This window comes from Struthio camelus, chromosome 20 (assembly GCF_040807025.1).
Source record: "Struthio camelus isolate bStrCam1 chromosome 20, bStrCam1.hap1, whole genome shotgun sequence".
In the NCBI taxonomy this organism is placed as follows: Eukaryota; Metazoa; Chordata; class Aves; order Struthioniformes; family Struthionidae; genus Struthio; species Struthio camelus.
This window is the reverse complement of record NC_090961.1, coordinates 1583931-1605827: the sequence shown is the minus strand read 5'-3', so window position 1 is coordinate 1605827 and position 21897 is coordinate 1583931. Positions and strand designations below refer to the sequence as shown.

Here is a 21897-nt window from a genome sequence, read left to right as displayed (position 1 = left end):
CAGCCAATGCATGTTTAGAGAGGCTGGAGCTTGCAAGATGGATTTCTCCTTCTGTCTTTTGCATCACTGTTAAAGGATTCAGTCCGAAGTGAGTATGGTATTAGGAAGATGAGCTGCTTTGTATTCCAGACACTGATGTTAAGTAGAAGTGTCAAACTTGCCATTAGAAAAGTGTCAGAAGTAAAATGCTGAGACTACTGGATACAATGAACTCTAAGAAATAGCCTTCATTATATTAGCCGTGACCTCAGAGAGTTTAGAAGAGTTTTTCTGTCTTGCGAGCTTTTCTGAAATATTAATACAAATACGTTCCACGCTTTCTCCCATACCCTGTTCTCAATTTTCATTAATTATTTTTGAATCCTTTGTCTTAGAGCTTTTCATCACTTTGGGCTCTATCCAAAAGTTATGTTGCTTCTTTCAGTATAAATGAAATGCTTTGTAAGGGACTTGACCCAGGAAATGCAAATATCCCAAAAGGCACTAATAGCCATCTCTGCTGCTCATTATTTTCTTTCTCCTCGCAAGTAGTGAGTTCTTCAGTAATTTTTTCAGGAAAGAGAGAGGTAGCATTTTGGCTTCTGTATACATCTTCTGATCTAGCTTGCAAATTTTACCTGAATTAAATTTACAATTTGTAGCTGAAATTTGGAATCTGTCACATTTAACATTTTAACTTTAGCTTGTGGGGAAAGAGCCCTCACTAATGCAAACCCTGGTGTGACTACTTAGGGTACTTGGGTTCAAGGAATTTTTACACTGCATAAACAAAATATGCTGTATAGAGCCCAGAATTTGTGTAGTGTAGGACAGTAATATGCCTTTGGCATGAAGGGAACATGTCATACAGTACTCTTTCCTGTAGAAAATTACCCTTTCCAAAGGGAGGCAGATTTAAGTATTTCTTTGATTTCCATCAGTGAAAGAGGTTGCCTCTATTCTGTTATGCTGTTTCCCTACAACTTTTCCCTCATTGGCTTTTCTTGTGTGCTGAGAAGTATACTCTTTTTTTTGCGGAACTTGAAGTCTTGAAAGACTCAGCCTATCAAAGCTATAAAGAAACATGGTTCTGATCGAGTCTCTTTTGTGCAGAAGGAGCTCCAGGCTATGTTTCTATTGCAGTATTAGAACCAGGTAACCTTTTGTGGCTTTGACCTTTTCCCTTTCTCTTCTTGCAGACATAAAACCAGCCAATGTGTTTATAACAGCCACAGGGGTGGTGAAGCTGGGAGATCTTGGATTAGGCCGGTTTTTTAGTTCTAAAACCACTGCAGCACATTCCTTAGGTAAGGAAATACTTGTAGACATTAAGCAAGTACAGCTATACAGTTGTCAGCTCTGCTGTTCAAAATAAGTGTTATCAGTCCTCTCGTTATGATGGAGGTTTGGCTCAGTGGACACATGTAAAGTTTTCTGTGATATGTATTTTAAATAGTGTTGAAACACCTGGAGTTTTAATAAAAAATCTGTAGACGTTTTGCATCGTAAAACTCCACTTGATATTTTTTCTGGAGCGTGGTCTTGTCTGGTAAGTATATGGTTTATAGCAAAATGTAAGTTGTCATATGCAGTTTTTCCACTCAAAATAGCGTATTTGTATGTCTGCACTCTGCTTGCTAAAATTTGCTGTTACGCTACCAACGCTTTTAGCAGATGCTGGTCAGCCATCTTCCTCTGAGATGGGAGTCTGACTGCCGTCTGAGGTAAGGAAGGTGTTGAAAGCCCTCGTGATTCATCTCTTCCAAAGAGGGACTTCCTTTAAGGCTTGAGCTGAGTTTCAGGTAAAGACACAAGTTTCCTTAATGCCTTCCACATATCTCTAGGTCTTTTCCTAGTCTATCTGTGCAGCTGATTGTTCTTGCTGAAGTGAGAGGCTGAGAGAGCTGGGCCTGTTTAGCTGGGGGAAGAGAAGACAGAGGTGATCTGATCAGTGTGTACAAGTATCTGAAGGGAGGGTGCTGAGAGGATGAGGCCAGACTCTTCTCCGTGGTGCCTAGCGACAGGACAAGAGGCAACGGGCACAAACTGAAACACAGGCAGTTGCATCTGAACATGAGGAAAAACTTCTTGACTGTGAGGGTGACAGAGCACTGGCACAAGTTGCCCGGAGGGGTTGTGGAGTCTCCTTCTCTGGAGCTATTCAAAACTTGCCTGGATGCGATCTTGCGCAATGTCCTCTAGATGACCCTGCTGAAGCAAAGGGGTTGGACTAGATGATCTCCAGAGGTCCCTTCCAACCTTGGCCGTTCTGTGATTCTGTGAAGTGTAGTACCCGGCTTTTATTCTTACCGAATTGAGTCCTGCTTCCAGACTCTCCTACTTGTACTCGCTCTGAATTTTTATTCTGTACTCTGCTGTGCTATGATTCAACTCAGCTTCTTGACATCCACAAAGGTAACAGCATACTCTACATTGCTGTGGTCTGCCATGTTAATGGATGTGCTGAGCAGAACAGGAACTAATGGGTGTCTTGCAGAACTTCCCTTGCGATAGCCTTCCATTTTGACAGTGAACTGTTTTCCAACCAGTTTTGCATCCATGAAGTAGTTTCAGTTAAGCAAACTGCGAAAGCTATCTTTATCAAAACTTTATGTAACTTTGCTTAAAAGTTTTACTAAAGTTGTGAAACATCTTTGCGTCTCTCTCTCTCTCTCTCTCTCTCTCGCAAGCCTGTTACCTTGCCATGGAAGATTAGCTCACTGGAGTTCTGGAGTAGTCATGCTGACTGTTCATTTCTCTCTCTCTTTTTTTTTTTCTTCCCCCCCCCCACCCCCCCCCTTGTGTTTTACACCTGACATGATTATGTACCTCCATTATTTTTCTGGGAATTGAAATTAAGTTGACTGGTTTACAGTGTCTGGGTTCCTCTCTCCCTTCCTGCTTTCCTCTGTGTCACCACATAAAGACACTCTGTTAACCTCTTTTAATTCCTTTGGTATCTCGCCCATCTCACATGGGTTCTCACTGATAACTGAAAAAAGCTCCGAGACATCACGGGATGAAATTTGGAAGGTTTATATATACTTTCCCCTTCCTGAGTTGTACTTTTGTTACTGATGACGGTGTTTCTGATACTCATTTGTTAAGTCACCTGGTTTGTATTTGATCTCTTTCATGCTTTATCAATATTTCCTAAAGGCATTGTCACATGGCAATCAATATTTAAAAAATCAATTCTAAAACATATCAAACACAGGGTTTTTTTTGCTTTTTTGTTTTTTAGGGATACCTTCTGATGTGTTGCAGAAAACTAATTTTGTGCATCACTGTAAAATTAAAATTGCAATTAGATTTTTTTTAAATGAATAGATAGTTTTAAAAACTGTCAAAGAGAACTAATTTATTACAAAAAAGAAGCTCTATTTATGATCTTATAAGAGAAAGTAGGAATTCTAGAATATCAGAGCAAGCATATACTTTTTTCATGCCTTTGTAAGTATGTTCTTAAAATGCATCACTTGTTTCATGTTTTCATACTTTCTTCTCTCTATGATTTGAGGTGCTTTGAAAAAGGCCTCTTTGAGAAGAACACGTTTTCAGTGTTTATAAAAAGATAAGTAACATGAATGAAGTTTTGTTGCGTGAAGGAACTATACGGAAACTAAGTATAAACTTTGTTTCTGTTAGCATTAATTACGATGCTATAGATGACTATACAGTATGTACAGTTCATTAATTCTTGAGTAGTTCTTTAAGTTTTACGGTATTTAGTGCCGTGTTTAAGTTCTTTTGCGCTTAGCTCTCTCTGTTGGTTTTGGAACACACCGCGTCTGTTCCACTGTTTGTCTTTACGCAGGCAGTTTCCTCTGTTGCGTATGAGCCTTGCTTGTATCACTTCTCTACTACGAATAAAAACTTGCTTGCTTATATTCTCTCTGATGACACTGGAGCTTTTAAGCATGCCAAAAAAAAAAAAAAAAGGAAGATACATGCCTTATTGTGTCCGTGTCCCAAAACAAAAAGAAGAAAAAGGGTGAGGCACTTCTAAGACTTATTTTCATAAAATATTAGGAGATTTCCCTTTGCATTAAAAGCGATCCTAGAATATGTATACTATACTTAACAGATGAAAATAAATCCTTTTTATAGCAAGTTACAATCACATCATTTGAACAGGCAAAAATATGATCATGTCTAATAATATGATTTTATCTATTTTGACTGCTGCACTTATTATATTAATAAGAATAAATTGGGGCTTAGCAACTGGCTGCACATGTAAGCCAAGCTTGTGACCTTTATTGGAGCTGTTCTCTTTTAATGGAGAAAGCTGCTGTAGCAGGAGATAAGCCTCTTCCGAGCAAACCTTGCCCTTCCGCAAATCAATAGCATCCTGAAGGCGGGTGGATAAAATGCCAAGAGCTAAAGGAGCCGAAGTGAGTGACTTTGGAGTCAAAGCGTGTGTGTTTCGGGGGAGGCAGAGACTGGACCGTCCACCACTTGCGCTGGTTCCGGTTTCCAAATAAAAGAACATTTCTGCAATTAAAAAATGTGTAGACTTGAAGGGGGAGGAGGAAAGGGTAATTTGCCAGCTTTATAGGTTTTATCGCAGCAGGAAATGTTCTGATCTTGGTTTTGGTTTAATTAAGACATTTGTTTAAGTAACGCTGAATGCCGCATGCAGCGTGGAGCAGAGTGCGGTACCTCGCGCGGGCCGGGCTGTGTTCTCGGATGCTTGCTGTAGCCGTGTTGCCCTGGCAACCGCCCTGAACTGTAATTTCGATGGCTGCTGACCCATGAATTGAGCGCAGGGCTTATGCAAATATATTCATCTAATTTTTTTTTTCTTTCTTTGTATTTGCTAACATCAGACTGGCATAAAAGGGCATTAGGCAGTACCACAACCCGTCTGACAGGTGTACTATCCGGCTGTGGCAGCGCGGCCGCTTCAGTGTCAGGAACGGGAGCCATAATTAGAGCAAGGAACAGAATGAACGTCAAACGAATTACCAGGCAGCAGATCATATTTGTCAGGAAGGATTGCATACATAAAAATTAAGTGACAGTACATGCCGGGGTAATGAAAGAAAAATGAAAGATTTGCCCATACACAGCTCACAAGATACAAGCGAGCGTCTTGCTTGGAGCAACAGCAGGCTGCATGACAAATTGCGTGGCTGGATGTTGAGTCTCCTGTTTCACCAAAACAGCGCGTGCTCCTAACAGGAGGGAAAGTGAGGGCTGCTTAAAAAAATCCCTGAAAGGCAGACCTGCAAAAAGGGTAAACTTGGCTACCTACTGGTCTCACTAACCGTTACAGAAGTAAAAACAAAACTGTATCAGTAAAGACAGAAGCATGGTTGGATGGATGTAAAACAGTAAAAATGGTGAAATCCCTCTAGCCAAGGAGGAAGACTCAAAGATGTGGATGAATTCACATTTTTCCCTCTTTCCTTTATGACTTGTGAGAGAAGACAGGAACCCCTTTTTCGTAGGGAGAGCTCTTCATTGCGCAAGCTTTGCCAGAAAACTCCCATATTTTAAAAGTAATCAGTCTGTCTAAGGGGAATTTTATTTTTGTCATTACAACATGATGGCTTACTGTCCTTCTTTCTTTCCCTAATTTAAGTTGCCCCGTAGCAAAACCTCCAGGATTAAGTTTAAACGGAGCTGGGTTTGCATATCACAAAAGCCTCATTTTATAGGTGAGGGAGGCGAAATTCAGGGCCAGATGAGGAGGAGTTCTTTCTTTCTTTCTTTCTTAATACTTATTTTCTTGGAAAACTTTTACAGCCTATTCCTTTTGGGGATTTTACTGTGAAGACTTTATTACATTTACAGTTCTTTCCTTTTGCATGGGTATTTTTCCCCTAGAAGAGCCATATGGTACCTGTTTGACAGCCTGTTTCACCACAAAAAGTGACTATATTTAACCCAAGGCTTTGCACCCAGTTACAGTGAAGTGACATTTGGATATTGTCATTTGGGTGTATGATACCATGTAGTTTGGGTTATGTTGATTTTCCACTAATGGTGCACAATATGTTTCCAGCTGTTGTCTTTTTCATTCAAGAGTCAAAAGGGATAGGAATGTATATAGAGTTTTAAAAAGTTTAATTGATTGTGTTCTGTTGTTTAGTTTGTTAACCTCCTCTATGAGGTGGGCATCCGGAGAAATGACTCGCTGGTTAATGGTATGCTAAAGTACTAGTTAGAAATATGTCAAGTCATTAACCTTTACTGTAAGACCTGATCAGTTATAAGACAAAAACTATAAAGAGCAAAACATATTTGAATATTGAATAGACTTTGTAAAACTTAACAGTAAAGTGATAGTTTTGGATTTACTAGAAGCTGTAATAAATGTAGAGAATTCCTATGAACATTAACTTTATTATGAGACTAGGTATAATGCTCATTTTTAACCAAATAAAACTTGGCATTATCCCAAGCTTCTGACTGGCATAATATTTTGAAAAAAATGCTTTCTACACAGAATAGAGTCTTGTTTTGCAGCAGATGATTTATTATTTATTCTTGGACAAGAATAAACTTGGAACAGATTTTCCTTTTGGGGGATGCATGCAAGTCGAACCTTCCCAAATTAGAAGATGCAAGTGGCCGTGGATCAGAGGCGAGGTGGTGCAGGTTCCTCCTGTGCTTCTTGCAGGGAGTAGCTCTGCGCTCCTGAGGGGAGCTCTCGTATACACGTCCTGTTCAGAGTTTGGGTTTGGGGTGTGGTGTTTTTTTTTTTTTTTGCGAAACCATTTTACCATCCCAAGCAAAACTCTCACTACTTCAAGGGTCTGGAAAGCATTGCTTGTTAAGAAAAGGTGGACCTCTGCCTAAAATTGTAATAGCCAATATTCTCTGCATCTTGAACAAGTTTGGCCTTTGTTTCCGTGCATGAAGTACAGTATTTGTGGAAGAAAAGATAGCTGCAGAATCATTCATTCATTGCAGGAATAGTACAGTACCTATGTGTCTTAAAAAAAAAAAAAAAAAAAAAAGGCTATAAAGACTTGATAGGGTTGTGTACGTAATTAAACGCTAGTAAGAAAAAGTTATGAGAGCTTAAAGGAACAAGTCTATTAGAAACAGCTGCAGGTCTGTGTGCATAATAGTCTCTCTGTAAGAACAAGTAGATTTGATCGGTTTTCCCCCCTGCCCCCCCCCCCCCAAACAATTAGTGCGGATACCTCACAGTGAGATTTGAAGGAATTTAAAGCACACTTTAGGGCCTTTGACCACTGTTTTAACTTTTGTTTTATTTTGCATATTCAGTTGAGACTGCTATGGAGGCAGCATGCTTGTCTCCAGTCTGGTGCCCTGAAATCTTGCAGCAGTTCTGTAACTAATAAATGACTGAAGGAAGAAAAACATAACCTGAGATGCTGTCTTGCTTTCTCTTAGCTGAGTTGTTCAGGCTTCCACAAATTTTTTTTTTTTTTTTTTTTTATCCCAATGACAGGAGAAGCTATATCATATCAAATCTCTATTATTGAATGTTTCTTCATTATTCTAAAACAGTTTATCCTTGATGGTTGAGAGCATGACAGAGTTCTTGTATTTTTAATAGATTGCAAAGAACTAGGCACAGATTACTTCTCCTGAAAATATGACAGCCTGTAAAAACTAATTTCCAAAAGTTGAGCTAATTCCCAAATTATTCTTCTAGGAAAAGATCTCAGCCTTCTTGCTAAGGAGCACTTAATTACCCCAAGTATTGAAAACTTTTAGACATCAATACTTATGAACTAGACTTCTTTTAAATAATGCTGTAAGTGTTTCTTGATAACCTACAAGCGTCTCTGGAGAAGTGAGACAGGTTCCACGTTTTCAAGTGGAATTGCTTTCCTGCAGTATTTGCACCGCTAGATATTATTAAAACATACTAAAATATATGGTCATAGTACATGTAATAGTGTGCCTGGTTAAAGTTTAGCTACTAATTCCAAACATTTTTAATTATTAGTTTGAAAAGTGTGGGCCTTTTCGTCGCTTTAAAAAAAAAAAATAAAAGTTATTCATGGATGGCAGCTCAGGTTTTTTGAGCATAGTTCTTTGCCTTTTTCATATGTAATGAGCATGTTTCAAAAATCACAAGTGTTTCAAAACATTGCGAAGTTTGTTTTGACAGGAGTAGAACATCTCTAGAATGAAGGAATGCTTTAATCAGTATTACCCCTTTGAGGCCCGTGTTGTGCTCTGATATCTCTGGGTTTGAAACTGGGAATACTCTGTAAAGATACAATAAAGGTCAGAATTTGTTAGATTCTTTCATATTCAGAACTCTGCTCCCTGCTGTGAGAAAGAAAAGTGATGGATTCAGAAACACTGTTCAGCTCAGTATTAAAGATTAGCTGGAAGGTGCTGGTGAACGTGAAACAATAGCTTTCCTTATCAGTTGTTCCTCTTCTATTTTGAAGCTAAGTATGACTCTGGAGTTTGACCAATTTCAAGAGATGCCTGTATTTTATGGCACTTAAAAAAAAAAAAAAATACAGAACCTTTGAAAATATTTGGAAGTACTTTGTACCCGAATCAGTCTAATGACAATGTGCCTGAAGGTGTGGGGGGGGGGGGACCGTTGCTGCAAGACACCAGGCTATAGCGCCCTCAATTCAGCGAATGAGCATGCGTTGCACAGAGCCTCCTGCACGAATGACTTAGATTTCTTCTGTCTATGAAGAGCTAAGTGCAAGTTTCACAGGAAGCGTTAACACCTGGAAAACCTGCGCTTGCACAGGACGAAGCTCTGTATGGGAAATGGAGCACAGCTGCGCCTGCGGGACTGGGCACTAATAACTCAGCGATTGTCATTTTCATGACAACAAAAAACTACCTCTCATTCAAGCTGAAAAACCTTTTCAAAGTGAGTGAGCATAATTTTCCTTATTTAGTGAAGGATGTATGGGAGCAATTCTGAGGCGGATTTGGGAATTCAGCTCAGTGTATCGATGCTCACTGATTGCTGTAATCACGCAGGCTGGTTTTGATGCAAACTGCGTATGGGAAGGGAGGAATTTGAATTTTATTTCTAGAATAACTTTGCTGCCTTGGCTGTGTGTTTTCCTGATATAACAAGAGACTTAGCTCTTACTCTTACTCAGAATAATTAGCATTTCCTGAACTTGGTGTTGCGCGTATCCCGGAGATCTTCTGGTACATGTGGGTGTTTTAGCTGTGGCACACAGACAGTGCTTAGGGGAGTAGGAAGAAATGTTGTTCTGGTAGCTCTGAAGTAGGCTGATACTCAAGTGAAGTGCTCAGACTTTCAGGAATAGAATGAGAAGATGCTTACTTAGTCATAATCTTCTGTACTGTTTTGCGACCTCTATAACTTTAAAGGCATTACTCTACCAGCTGGTGGTTAATATTGAATGTGAACAATATTTTGTATTTTCAGCAGGGCAAATGCCAAAGAAAGTTTCTGATTAATAGTCTCCGATTAGACTATTCTTGTCAAATTGACTAATGTAATGCAATGGTGAGCCTTGGCTGATTACGTTGGAAGTCTTGTGCAGTTTTCTAGAAGATGCTCATTACAGGAGATTCCCACATAATGTTGGACAGGCCATAAAGAGAATTGGGCTTGTCAGTCTTTTATCATGGCGGTTATTTAAAAATTAATGCATCAGTTTTGAAACGCAGAGACCTGCTTGTTCATACATTTGCTGACAACACTACAGTAATGATAGGTAAATGTGCAAGGTAGGCTTCATAAAATCAGCTCAGGCATGGACTGCTCCACAGACCTGTTTAATATAATGGAACAGACTAATGCACAAAAAAAATCAAATACAGGCTATAACGCACTCATCCGTATTATAAACCCTGTCATTCTGCTTTGGTCGAAGGTCATTTTAAGGCATTATCCAAAACGACAATTTTAAATTGAACAAAGCCTACCGAGCATACCCCTCCTAACGTGGAAGGCAAGGCCGTAACTTTAGAGCCCACACGTTGTTATTTGCTCTGAGCTTGTCACGCGGTGACCCAGAATAACTGATAGCAAGAACAGCTAAGGCTGGAGGCCACCACTGGCACCAAGTACTGCAAAGCACGAAAGCTTGTGGGAGTAAGACTTGGCATGATCTTCGTGTTTGCTCCTGCTGCTTCCATGTGCTGCGATGCACCCATGCTCAGCTCCTTTCACTGCTGTCAGTGAAGGGCTAGCATGATTTCTGCTTCTGCTGGTACTTTTAACTTTCTTGACCGATTTGAGAAAAGAGGAATTGAGAAGTTGAAGGTAGGGAAGTGTCTTGCACGTCAGTGTTCAGTGGAGTTTTATGAAGCAGTCTCCAAGAAGAACTTCACATAATGACTCAAAGCTACTCTACCCAAATGTAGTTCTTTCACAGAGCTTTGTAAGATGTACTCTAATGCGTTTAGAATTTACATTTGGACATGTAAATTCATGTAAACTTTGGACTCGCACGTGTACTTAACGCTGCATGGTCTAAGCTAGCGGATGCCAAGGTTATTTGGTCGGGTATCCTACTGACAGCAGCAGCCCGACTTTGTGCTGGGTCATGTGTGCACTGTGCGGAGGAATTTTGCTGTCCAAGATGAGCTGTTTTTCAGGGAGTGTGTTTACTGCAACGTAGGAGAACTCCTTCTTAGGAAAGCTGGGGGACGGTGGTGGCTGTTCTCCCCGTCTCTGACCCCATCATTCACCTGCTTAGGAGTCTTTAAGCTGTCTGCTCTGAGGGTTTTGAGTGAAGAAACCTGAAAACTGAATGTTACAGGCCAATTAAACATTTGCCATCTTGTGGGAAAGGTCTTTAATTAGGAGAAGGATATGCTGGAATGCCAAAAGCAGAAAAAAGTGACAGGGGATGGGCAAGCAGGGGAAGCAGGGAAAAAGAGCATATAAAGCCCTTGGATGTTTCAATAAATGATGTATCTGAGGGTTATTTGATGTTGAGAGTGCCAGGATGTCTTATATTTTCAGTACCACAACTGAAACTTATTTAGGATTTTTTTTAAAAAGAGTCTTTTTGAGATAAGGAATTTATTAATAAATTCCTTAACTCCTGTCCAAAATGCTGTGGTAAATTGCTTTTGATAAAGTACAGACTTTGAAACTACCTAGAAATCCCACAGCTTCTGACGTGACTGCAAGTTGGAACAGTATTTTACAGTTTGGAATTATCTTCGTTCTTTCAGAAAGTTGTTGAATTCCTGTCTGATGTTGGGCTTGTTACCACCATTTCTCTGCTACAGTAAATGGTCTCCTGAACTCTTAGAAAGGGTACCCCGTCATACCTCGAGCCGGTCTGTCATGCTGCTAGTGGGGCGGATGTCAAGTGAACGTTCAATTGATATGCTGTCACCAGGTTCTTGTTTTAGCAGTGAACGTTCATGACATCTAACTTGGAGTTTCATATGCTGTTGAATGAACCAGAGGAAAATGATCATTTACGGTCGTTCTATACATGTGAGATATTCCGGAGATACTTGGAAGACTGGAAAGGGAAGATAATTGTCCTCAAATTTCAAAAATAAAAAAAGATACTGTCTGTAACATTCACCTGTCATCTAATTTTTTTTATATTATTATATTTTTCGTTCTAGATAAGAATATGCTGTTGAAACCGTGACTTGTTTCCAAATTATTCTGTAAATCTTCTAATGAGTTGGTTGTGCTAAACCTATTCCTTTAACGAAGGCAAACTTCTCTACAATACGGATTGCGCTGTCACTTTCTAAGATGACGATTGCTCCTGTTTTGCTTTTTTACAGTGGGAACTCCATACTATATGTCCCCAGAAAGAATACATGAAAATGGCTATAACTTTAAATCCGATATCTGGTCTTTGGGCTGTTTATTGTACGAGGTAAGTATCTTCTACCTTTTTTTCCAGTTTGTCTTAACCACACAGTACAGTGAAGCAGAAATTAGAGTAGGTCAAACTTATTTTAGCTTAATTATTGGGAAACCTTACAAAAAGTTAAATCCTTTCATGTGCTTTTTAAGCTCTCAAAACCAAGGGATTGCGCTGTACAGCACAGTACTTAGGCCAAGTTAGTTTAGTGGGTCCCAGGACACGTTGAGGATGTAAACGTAAACAAGCGAGTTCACTGGCATTCCTTTTGTCCGCTATGAGCAGGGCAGTTATTAGGACAGCAGATTCGTAGTTTGTCCTGAATACCACATTTGTTTAAAAAATAGAAAATTTCATGTGAATATAAGCGACTGGTTTGTTAAATTGAATTCTGACCAGTTGGAATATTTTGATTTCTAGAGCTTTTGGTAAAGAAAAATAGAGTTTCTGTGTAATGTGAAATCACTGTTTCTCTAACTTGATTAGAATTCAGATGGAATGTTTTTGAATTGTACGTTGTCTTATAGCCAAATGTGCAGGCACGAAGCAGCCACACTTCATATGAACTGCATACTTATTGCATAATTTTTTTCTTAAAACTACTAGATTGATTTTAAAAATGAATGCTGTGATTTTACAGTAGTACTTTGAGTTTTGTGATTAAGTTTTTTAGCTAGGATCAAAGGCTATTGAGAAATCTTGTGCTCACCTACAGTCTAATCTTAATCTTTCTTAAATGTACGGCACGTCTTTGAATTCAAGTGAAAGTGTGCGGTCAACGTTTAAAAAGATTTTGACCCTACTCAAAGAACTAAAGATCCCTAGGTTATTTAATTTTAAGAGTATTGTTCACGTCTTCCTTTACTATGAGACTTCCAAGTGTCAGAGTTATGCTTTCCTGAGTTATTTTAAGTTATGTGAAATGATGAGATTGTGCTTCTCACTGCAACTTTTCATAACCATGTGGATTAGGAGAACAAACAGAAATGTATTTTATTTTTTGAACACGTCAGATGTGAAAACAGTTATGTTTGGCATGTACTTCGAGTTGCTGATGAAATGAGTCTTTCAGGACAAGGTGGTATAAAAGTCACTTTTCTGTAAAAGCGTACAATACAGCTTTTCCCAGCAGGAGTTAAGTGCCTGTCATTGTTTATATACTTCTGGGAAGAATACTCATCTAATACGACTAAATGCTTGTTACAGGCAGTAACTTACCATTATTAGTGTAGTACAAAGCTCTGAGTCATACAGTGCAGTAGTTGCCGATTTATTTGTTGGCAGAGTGTGAAAGCGCCATGTGGTGTGCATCTTCAGAGAGAGATACTGGTGCTGGGAACTCAGTGAAGTAAATGAATAAAATCCTGCTAGAGGAATTGGACAGTCTTTGGGAGGAGTGCAGTGCTGTCCGAGTCTGACAGCCCTTTGCTTCTCACACGTAAGAACAGCAGCACAGTTGGCCTGGATATGCTTATGGATTTGTATGTGACCCGAAAAATGTTCCTGGCAAAAAACTCTGCATTTTTTCTATACTGCTACCAGTATCCATCCAAAGACTGTGTCACCTCACAGTGAGGTGAAGGCTCGTTAGACAGCCTGTCCACGTTTGCTGACTTCCTGGACACTTGACGTGCCATAGGATTAAGTTAAGGAAAAAGAATTATCTAGGTGTAACATAAATGCCTCATAAATGACCACAAGCAGCGTGAAGTCCCAGTATCGCCCTTGGTAGTAGTATCAGAGCAAACAGCTCTTAGATCTGCTGTAAGAGTAGATTGGCTTTAGTGGAGATGCTAGAGGCCAAGGTTGTCATATCACTGATTTATTGTCAAAATCTCATGAGATAGGAAGAGGAAGGCTATGAGACACTGTGTTCAGAAATCATAAATCATTGTCATAAGTGGAAAACTGTGAGCTCAAACTGAGCGTTTGTCCGTCTGTCCTCAAATTCTTGCTACTTCTGGTGAAATAATTGAAGTGCCTTTTAATAAAATCCTGAAGCAGCAGCAACAAATGGTTTAAAAGCTGGTATTTTTGATGAAGGATGGTTTTGTTTGTAATGCTTCTAATGAGATGTTAAAACTGGAATGATACAATACAACTGTATGTAATCTTGTCATTTGAAAAGTAGTTCAGAGACTACTTTATGTAGGAGCAGGAGGAAGGAAACCTGAGCTCCCAGTAACTTACTGTTTAATTAAACATTTCACGTATTTGGTCTAAACAGGAATTTTCAGTTTAAGACTTTACTGACCGCTGCCCTGCCGGGGTGCGTAGCACTTGCCAAGTGCATCTGCTGTAGTTGTAGTCACCCAAGGTGGACGCTGCTACTCTCTTGCTTTGGTGTACGAAGCACCTTCTCTACCAGGCTGCTCTGAGTCATTCTGAGACTGAGCCCTCCTGGAGATGGGATTCCAGATTTATGCAGAGAGAAATATTTAGCATTGCGCTAAGATATGTTTTTGTTGCAGGCAATATGGTCCCCTTATGGCACAGTAGTCATAGTACTCCTTGTATTTCAAGAAGCTGACTTAATTGCACACTAAACATAATTTGCTGGTAGGAGTAGTGGTACTGTAGTAATATGTGAAAGATTTGGCATATGAAGCATTTTTAAACTGCTTCCTACGTAGGTAAGCCTTTACTTTGTGAACAAGAGCTGTGAGATCCTGCAAATTCCAAGAAATACTGGCCAGTTACCAATTTTGTATTCACTAGATAAAACAGCTCCTGGACTTTCTAAACTTTTCAGAATCTGAAATTAAAAATCAAATTCACATCTCTTTGAAGGAGTTGTATTTTATCGCTACTAATTACATGAAATAAAAATGTGTCTCTCTTTTGCTTAAAAGAAATAATGTTGGTCTGGTTATGAGTCACTTCTGATATCTACACAATCTGTATGGAGAAATAAACTGAAGAGAGATTTAATGTACAAATTGCCTTCAGAGACGTGTGTGTCCACTGGAATTCACTTAACACAGCATTTGAGGGGTTTGGGACGTGATGTCAGATAACGCCACTTAACTTTGACATTGATAATCACACAGTGATTTTTAAAATCTTATCAGTATAGTAGGAACTGTCTTCATCCCTCACTTCCTGTATAAACCTGTCATCAAGATAACTTGGAGGGCATAAAAATAAGTTGTTTATTTCCAGGATATAGCTACAAGCAATGACTTTAGCAGTTCTAGCAAGATGATCAATTTAAACACTAACAGCAATTCCTATGTATTTTTTTTAACCAGTCATACTGCATGGTGGTCATTTTAAATGGAGATCTAGCTGCCCTGTTGTAATTGCTCTAATCAAAATGTCAGAGCAAACCCAAATGTAGCATCACAAATTGTTGTTAGTGATATATTTAGAGAGCCTGTAGTCTCTCCCCTCCGCTCCGCGTTCTGGACTGGTTTAGGGTATGGCATCCCTTTCAATTGTAATTCCCTGTATTAGCGGTTCAGTCGGGGGGGGAATGTGTTGTTTCCTTTTCATTCTTTTTCTTTGGGGCTAGATCATTTAACGTGATACGGAGAGAAATTTAAGTGGGAATTGAAAAATCCCTTTTGAGCTTAAGGGAATTACTGATTTTTGTATTGAAATCTAGGGGACTTTGTTCAACGCTTGATTGCCTTATGTTCCTTCCATAATGCACGCGTTGTTGTTTTGTCTTGGAGCCATCCTGAGCACCAGGCTCTCCGGTTTTATTTTAACCAATTGATAGCAGTTTGCTTTAAGTTTCTAATTGAAGAGTAGAGTTTTAATTGGAGTCTCTGGTTTTTTCCCCATTGATTTACCTCTTGCGATTATGGCATTTTAGATTAAGTAATGGAGACAGCGCTTCACCTTTTTGCCTTGAAAAGCTTCTAAAAGGACACGACCGCCATATCGCGCGGCCCCTTACCCTGCAGTTAGGGCACGCTTCAGGAGCCTGGCTGTGCTTGTTCAATCCAGGTTCTCTGTAGCGTAGGAAGAATCGCTTGGCATCGTGGCCGCTCTGCTGACAGTAGCCGGTGAAACCGCAGAGAGGTAAAAGTGCGAATGTTACTAAACCCTTTCTTTTGTGCCCTGGTTGCAAGCATAATTCCTTTTCTCCGTCAGCCTGCAGCAAATGGTAGTACTTTTCACTGGCACAGCAAGTATTTTGATTTTTTTATTATGTGAAGAATTGCAAACAGAAAACCCTGAAGTAAACAAGCCTGGAGTTTTCAGAGATGGTTTTTGAGAACCATCCAGTCAGTTCAGAGTATTTCCGTGGAATTTGGGTACCTTAAAATATTCTCAATTGCTATTTGTAAGCGTTTCTGGATATCTGATAAATACCTCTTGAACTTCCTGAGAAATATTTCAGCCTGGAGGCACGTAAGGAGATAGTCTTAGAGAACTGGCTTGGAAGAAAATGGTCAGATCATCTCGTTACTTTTCATTTGTCTCATAATTCGTTGCGAACGTTTGCTTGCCTCTGAGCATGGGAGCTGAGGTGAGATAACCCTGTGAAGCTGAGGAATGTTTTCACTCATTTCGTGAAGAGACCAGTGTGTGTTGCAAATCAGCAAGTGGAAGACATAATAACTTTAGATCCTTTAAAAGATATGTCTATGTTTTCATCCAAGTATGGTTTATTTTAACGTGTCCTGCCTAGCTTACCCTTTGGAGGTACGCTAATTGTAAGGAAGGTCGGGGTTAGCGGCAGCCCCTGCTGCCACGCGTCCCGGCGGAGCGGCCGGCGGGCCAGCCTGCGCCTTGGCAGTGCCCAGCTGCTGTAAATCAAGCCCAGTGAAAACTGTGTACCTATCACCCAATCACTAATAATCCATCAATTTTGGTCTCTAAGTGCAAGATAGTAGAGTGGAGGGGATCTAGTATTGACTTCTCTGTGCAGGCTGCTGGGAGCTTGCGGTGCGTGTCAGCACCAAGACAGTCGCCTTCAGAAAGCTTTCACGGTGCGTGGTAATGAGCCAAAGACTGATAATTATCAAATAACTCCCTATTAAAGCCGTAGTGAGAGGCAGCAACTTCAGCTGGCCTCAGTATGAAAAGCTTGCCGATTTGATGCGGCTCGTGGCGAAATGGTTTAAAAAGATCTAAACAGAGTAGATAATATCAACAATTATCCAATAGCGCTTCGTTAGGAGGAGGCATGGCTGTGTGGTGTGGCGCTGCGCGTGACAGTCAGCGAGAGTGACGAGAAGCACTTGAATGCCATTAGGGATCAATAAGCAGATGGGGCGCCGCGTGGGCCGCGTGCCGAGGCGACGCGCGCCGCCGCGCAGGCCTTCCCTTTGACGACGGCTCCTGTTAGCGCTCTGGCTTCCTTGGTACGTGGATGGGGAGCTGCGGGCGTGCGTCCTGCGGAGGTGGGCAGCCCTGGCCCGGCGCCTGCCGCTGCCGGGCAGGGTGGTGGCTCTGCTGCTCGTGAATCGTACGTGAGAGGGAGGCAGAAAAACGGTTCTTGACTCGTAACGTTTACTTTGAATAGACAGACGTTGCTTCCGCCACGTTTTGAAGTCCGAGTAGGCATGTCTCACTATGTCTGGTTTTGAGGCTCATCATTTAATGGTCATTTAGACCGCTCGGTTAAGGGCTTCCGGGAGAAATTATTTTCGACGCATGAAGATGCAGCTTCCTTCCTGAGACTTAAGCGTAATGTAAACATGTCTCTCTAAAGACTCTCTGCCTGCCCTGGAAGGAATTTTTCCCCACCGAAAGCCTTCCGCCGTGCCGTCCTTGCTACGGGGAGGTTCCGTTTGTCTCATAAATCTGTCCTATTTTTGGAGATGCAAATATTGGGTTCATAAAACAGAATCTAAAGAGGAAAAACAGAGATTGATTAGGAGAAGTTGCAGTAGTCTGATTCCAAAATCTGTGTGGGATCCTCTTCCCTAAATAGCACGTTTCCAGGGGGGTGAGAGAGCAGGGGTTGCTTGATTTTTTTTTTTTAATTATTTTTTTATTTTTTTTATTTCCTGAAGTGAATCATTCATGTTTATAAGATTCTTTGTATTTTAGGTAGCCAAATATCCAGAATTAATCAATTTATTTCTTACCCCAGTCTATTAAAAAGTTGGCAGCGGCAGAGAGCAAACTGTTCTGATTGTGACTGAGGAAGAGCGAAGCCGTCACACGTTATCAAAGGCAGAAGAGCTTTTCGCTTTTAAAGAGGTCATCATGTTTATGATGAGCTATCACGGTCTTACAGGCGGTTCGTTTCTAAATGATTGCCCTATAGTACAAGTATCCTATTCCTTGATTTTAAAAAAATCGGTACTATTTTTCTGTGTATTCCTAGAACTGTTGTCTGTACGTATCCAGTGTCCCACATCTGAAACGTTTTGCACAGAAATAATCACGGGGGGAGGAAAACAGAGGCTTTGCTGCGTGAAGAGATCCAAGGAAGAGTGATGAGTGATGGTGTTTGTGCTGGGGGGCAGTGGTGGCATCTATTTGGTTTCCAGTCTCCACGCTGCCAAGCCGGCTGCTTGCTTTGGTTACAGATCGCTTCTGCGGGGGAGGCAGGGGAGGCGATTCAGCTTCCCAGGGCGCAAGCGTGCGTGAGCCCGCAGCGCAGGAAGGTCCCGTGCCAGCACAGGGGGCCGCAGGGGGCTGACGCCACGGTGCAACAATGGACTCTTGTTTCTTTAGTTTGGACAGGGTGCTGTGATAGGAGGAGCTCTGGGCTGCTGCCTGCTGTAACTCCGTTTGCTTGCGCTGACCGCGTTGGAGGGGTGGTTGGGCATCACGAAGCACCCGGTGCCTCTGGCAGCAGCCGTGCGACAGCGTGCAAAACTGTCATGCTCTCGGAGCAACTTTGGCTTGCATACGCTCTCAAAGAGCAACATAATCGTTTGCTCGCTGTCAAAGAAGAAAATTTGCTCTCGCAAAATCAGCGGTACTGAGGGCTATTAAATCCCTTACATTTCTGAAATATTTTCTCTTTTTCTCTCCAGATGGCAGCTCTTCAGAGTCCTTTCTATGGAGATAAAATGAACCTGTTTTCTCTTTGCCAAAAAATAGAGCAATGTGACTACCCACCTCTTCCAGCCGAACATTATTCTGAAAAGGTAAATTGGGAACGTTATTCCAGGGGCTGGGGGTGATGGGGGTACAGCGAGCTACCGCCCTGCCTCACGGGACAGGGAACCCCCAAGGAAAGCCCCCAGCATCTAAGGCGGAACAGGGGATGGCTAGAGAGAATATCTCAGGTACGTTTATGGCTGGCTAAGGAACCTGTTGTCGTAGTGTCTGAATATCAGCAAGCTAAATTAAGACAGAAAAGAAGGTTTCTTAGTGTGGGGAGTATTTTGAGACTGGAAGTCTGTTACAGTGGCAAAACACAACAACGAAGCGTGAGAAAACCTTCCCCTTCCCTTCCCTTCCCTTCCCTTCAAATAACATACCATAAAACAGCACTTAAATTTCTGTTTGTGAAGTCTTCAGTTGTGGAGTGTGTAACAAGGGAGAAAAAAGATTCTTTAAAAAAGTGGGAGGGGGAAGGAAACTCATTTAGTTTAGTACGGTAAGCGCATACACAGCAGCCATATTGGGGCTTTTAAAAAGTCTGGTTAATTTTATTGCTCATGAAAGCAAGAGATGGAGAGCAGTGGCTGAACCCAGCTGTAGCACAAATTGTCGCCGTGCATGCTTGCTCTGCTGTGTTTCAGTTTAGCTGCAGTCACCCCTGTTGATTTTTGTACTGCGCCTTTTGGGCTGATTTTTTTTTTCTTTTTAAGATTTTTTTTTTCTTATGTAGATAAGCCAGCTGTTTTCCTCACCTTCTTTTTCAGTCGTAGTTGCCCCCTCTTTGAAAAGAAATAGCTAATGTAATTTTAGATGTTCACCATATCCTTTTTGGGTCTTTATTTTAGTCTACAGCAGAGTTCTGAGGAACAAGAGATGGGATACAGAGAAAGTATAATACCTAGCTGTTAGCAGACAATCTGTTTTTTCCACCGTAAGAGGGACTGTGCCAGTGCTCTGTACGTCTTATGCTGCTGGGTTTTATTGTGGCAGTTGTATGAAAGAAATGGACATATATCTGTACACAGATCTGTCTGTCTTGGGATTGCAATGTGCATAAAGCCAAGTGGGGAATGTGGATTTTTCTGTGAGAGGATAGGACAAAAAGTAGAGATACTAGTGGAAAAAAAAAAAAGGGGGGGGGAGCAGAGGAAGAAGACTGGAGATATTTTCTGCATCTTGAAAATGTGATCTAGTCTCCATCTTTTTGGTACTCAGACTGCCAGCTTTTCTGAAAAAAGCAAATGGAAAAAATAAGTTGACCAGGAAGCGCTCTCACTGGCAACCAGTTAACTTGTAAATACACTGAACTGTAGACATTTAGCTTATGGGGGAAAGGTACTGCGGCACGTGGATCTGCCTACGAGACGTTGAGGAATGTCACTCAGCAGAAGCAGGCAGCAGGAGTTAGCTCCACTACGGGCCACGTTTCTTGGGAGCTGGCCTGTGCTCTGGGAGAAACTCTGGGTAGGTTGGATGCAGGATTGCTTTTCTCTGGACTGGACATAAATAACTCCCTTAATTTTAATGGCCCTTAAAGGAAGGGTAAGAACACTAAACTTGTGAAGGTCGGTTTTGCCCACAGCGTGGGTTTGAGTCAGCCGCACTAAGGCGAGTATCGCTCGGGGAAGGCTGCTAAGGGGTTCACCTGCACTTTGAGGTGTTTCGCTCATGAATTTAAACCATGACTGTGGTCTCCCTGGGGCTGGTGTGGTACTGTCCTCTGAGCCACCACAGTCTTTGCTTGAAAGACCGAGTCACTCAGCTGCAGGGATAAAGACCAGTTTTAGTACAAAGGTCTGACCGTGTCCATAGACACACTGGCTGCTTCAAATACAGTGTCATCGAAGTACGCTTTGTCTCTTACACAGGTTGCATTAACAATGAGTTTCTGTAGTGGAAAAGCAGTGTACAGCACTGGAGAGAGAAACCATCCCAGCAAGGCTGCTGAAAATGACACCAGCGCGTGTCCTCACGGGTTGCTACCTTCCCAGTGTGACTGTTGAAGAGTTTTGCATCAGGCCCGTTCTGAAAGCTCTTCTGCTTACAACACTTCCATAAAAAACAGTGTAAACTGTCTGTGCAGTAGTATTGGATAAGGTTGTAGCATGCAGTCAGCTGGCTGTTGCGTTCGGGAGGAGGATGTGGACACGGACACTTTCTCTCTCTGTAGAGAGCATCTGTTCTTGTTACCTTCCTGTCCTAAGTTCTTATGCAGCCTGTGTGAAGTGGCTGGTTTGCTCCCAATTCTCCTCTGACAATGGACAGTTGCAATTTCTTAGCCATATAAGACTGTTCATATTGACGTAAAGATGGCAGGATCTTGACTGCAAAGGGCATTGTGCTCATTAAAAATAAATATATAGACACAGTTTAGGTTTGGCTTCTTGCTAAGTAACTCATGCAAAAAAATTATTTGGGAACTGTTCTAGAAAAGTGGATTTTTTTTTTCCCCCCAAAGCTGCCTTAGCAGCGAGTCCAGGGTAGGCACATTCACGTTTGCCATGCTATTGTAGCATGCATTTCAAGATATGCCTGCTGGCAGCAAGAATTAGTGTAAGTTGACAGATGTGTTTCCTGTCTTTACAATTACTGTCTGTTTGCTTCCCTCTGGCAGTGCTAAAGAGTGTGTGTAGTGCAGTGATACAATCCAGGGTGAGAAGGATGGTTTAAAGCTCAAAGGCACCAGGTCCCAGAGACTCCAGATGGTGTTCATACACTATTAACAGAATGCTTGACAAAGTTGGAGGAGGGCTGCGCCTTTGGCTGTAGCTTATCTCACTGTATTAGCTGCTGCTTGTTATATGAAACTGCGAAGGGCCTAATTTTGTTAATATTAGGACATGACTCCACTATGAACGCTATTTGTTGTAGTACATACTTTTAAAGATGAAATTTTCAGATGTTTTTGGAGTGAATTGCTAAAGGGAAGGCGTGTTGGTGTTTTCCACCAGCCGAGCTAGGTAAAACACGCAGGCAGGCCACCAGGACTTTTTTTTTTCCTGAAAGACTTGGAAATATGGAGCATCTGCAGCATCAAGGTGCATAAAAAGGAATTTGTTCTTCCTGAGAGCAGTGGGCGATTGGGTGTCCCCTGTCTGGGTGTGTA

The 21897-nt window shown here is 41.3% G+C and overlaps 1 protein-coding gene across 15 annotated transcripts in view; it reads left to right on the top strand.

Moving 5' to 3' along the window:
* NEK6 (NIMA related kinase 6) overlaps positions 1–21897 on the top strand; it is an 81506-nt gene that overhangs the window by 55034 nt on the left and 4575 nt on the right. For all 15 annotated transcript variants that reach the window (XM_068914438.1, XM_068914436.1, XM_068914430.1 and 12 more), the window contains exons 7-9: positions 1179–1286; positions 11689–11783; positions 18719–18832. In XM_068914438.1, the coding sequence (XP_068770539.1) occupies positions 1179–1286; positions 11689–11783; positions 18719–18832 (317 nt within the window). The remainder of the gene's footprint in view (positions 1–1178; positions 1287–11688; positions 11784–18718; positions 18833–21897) is intronic.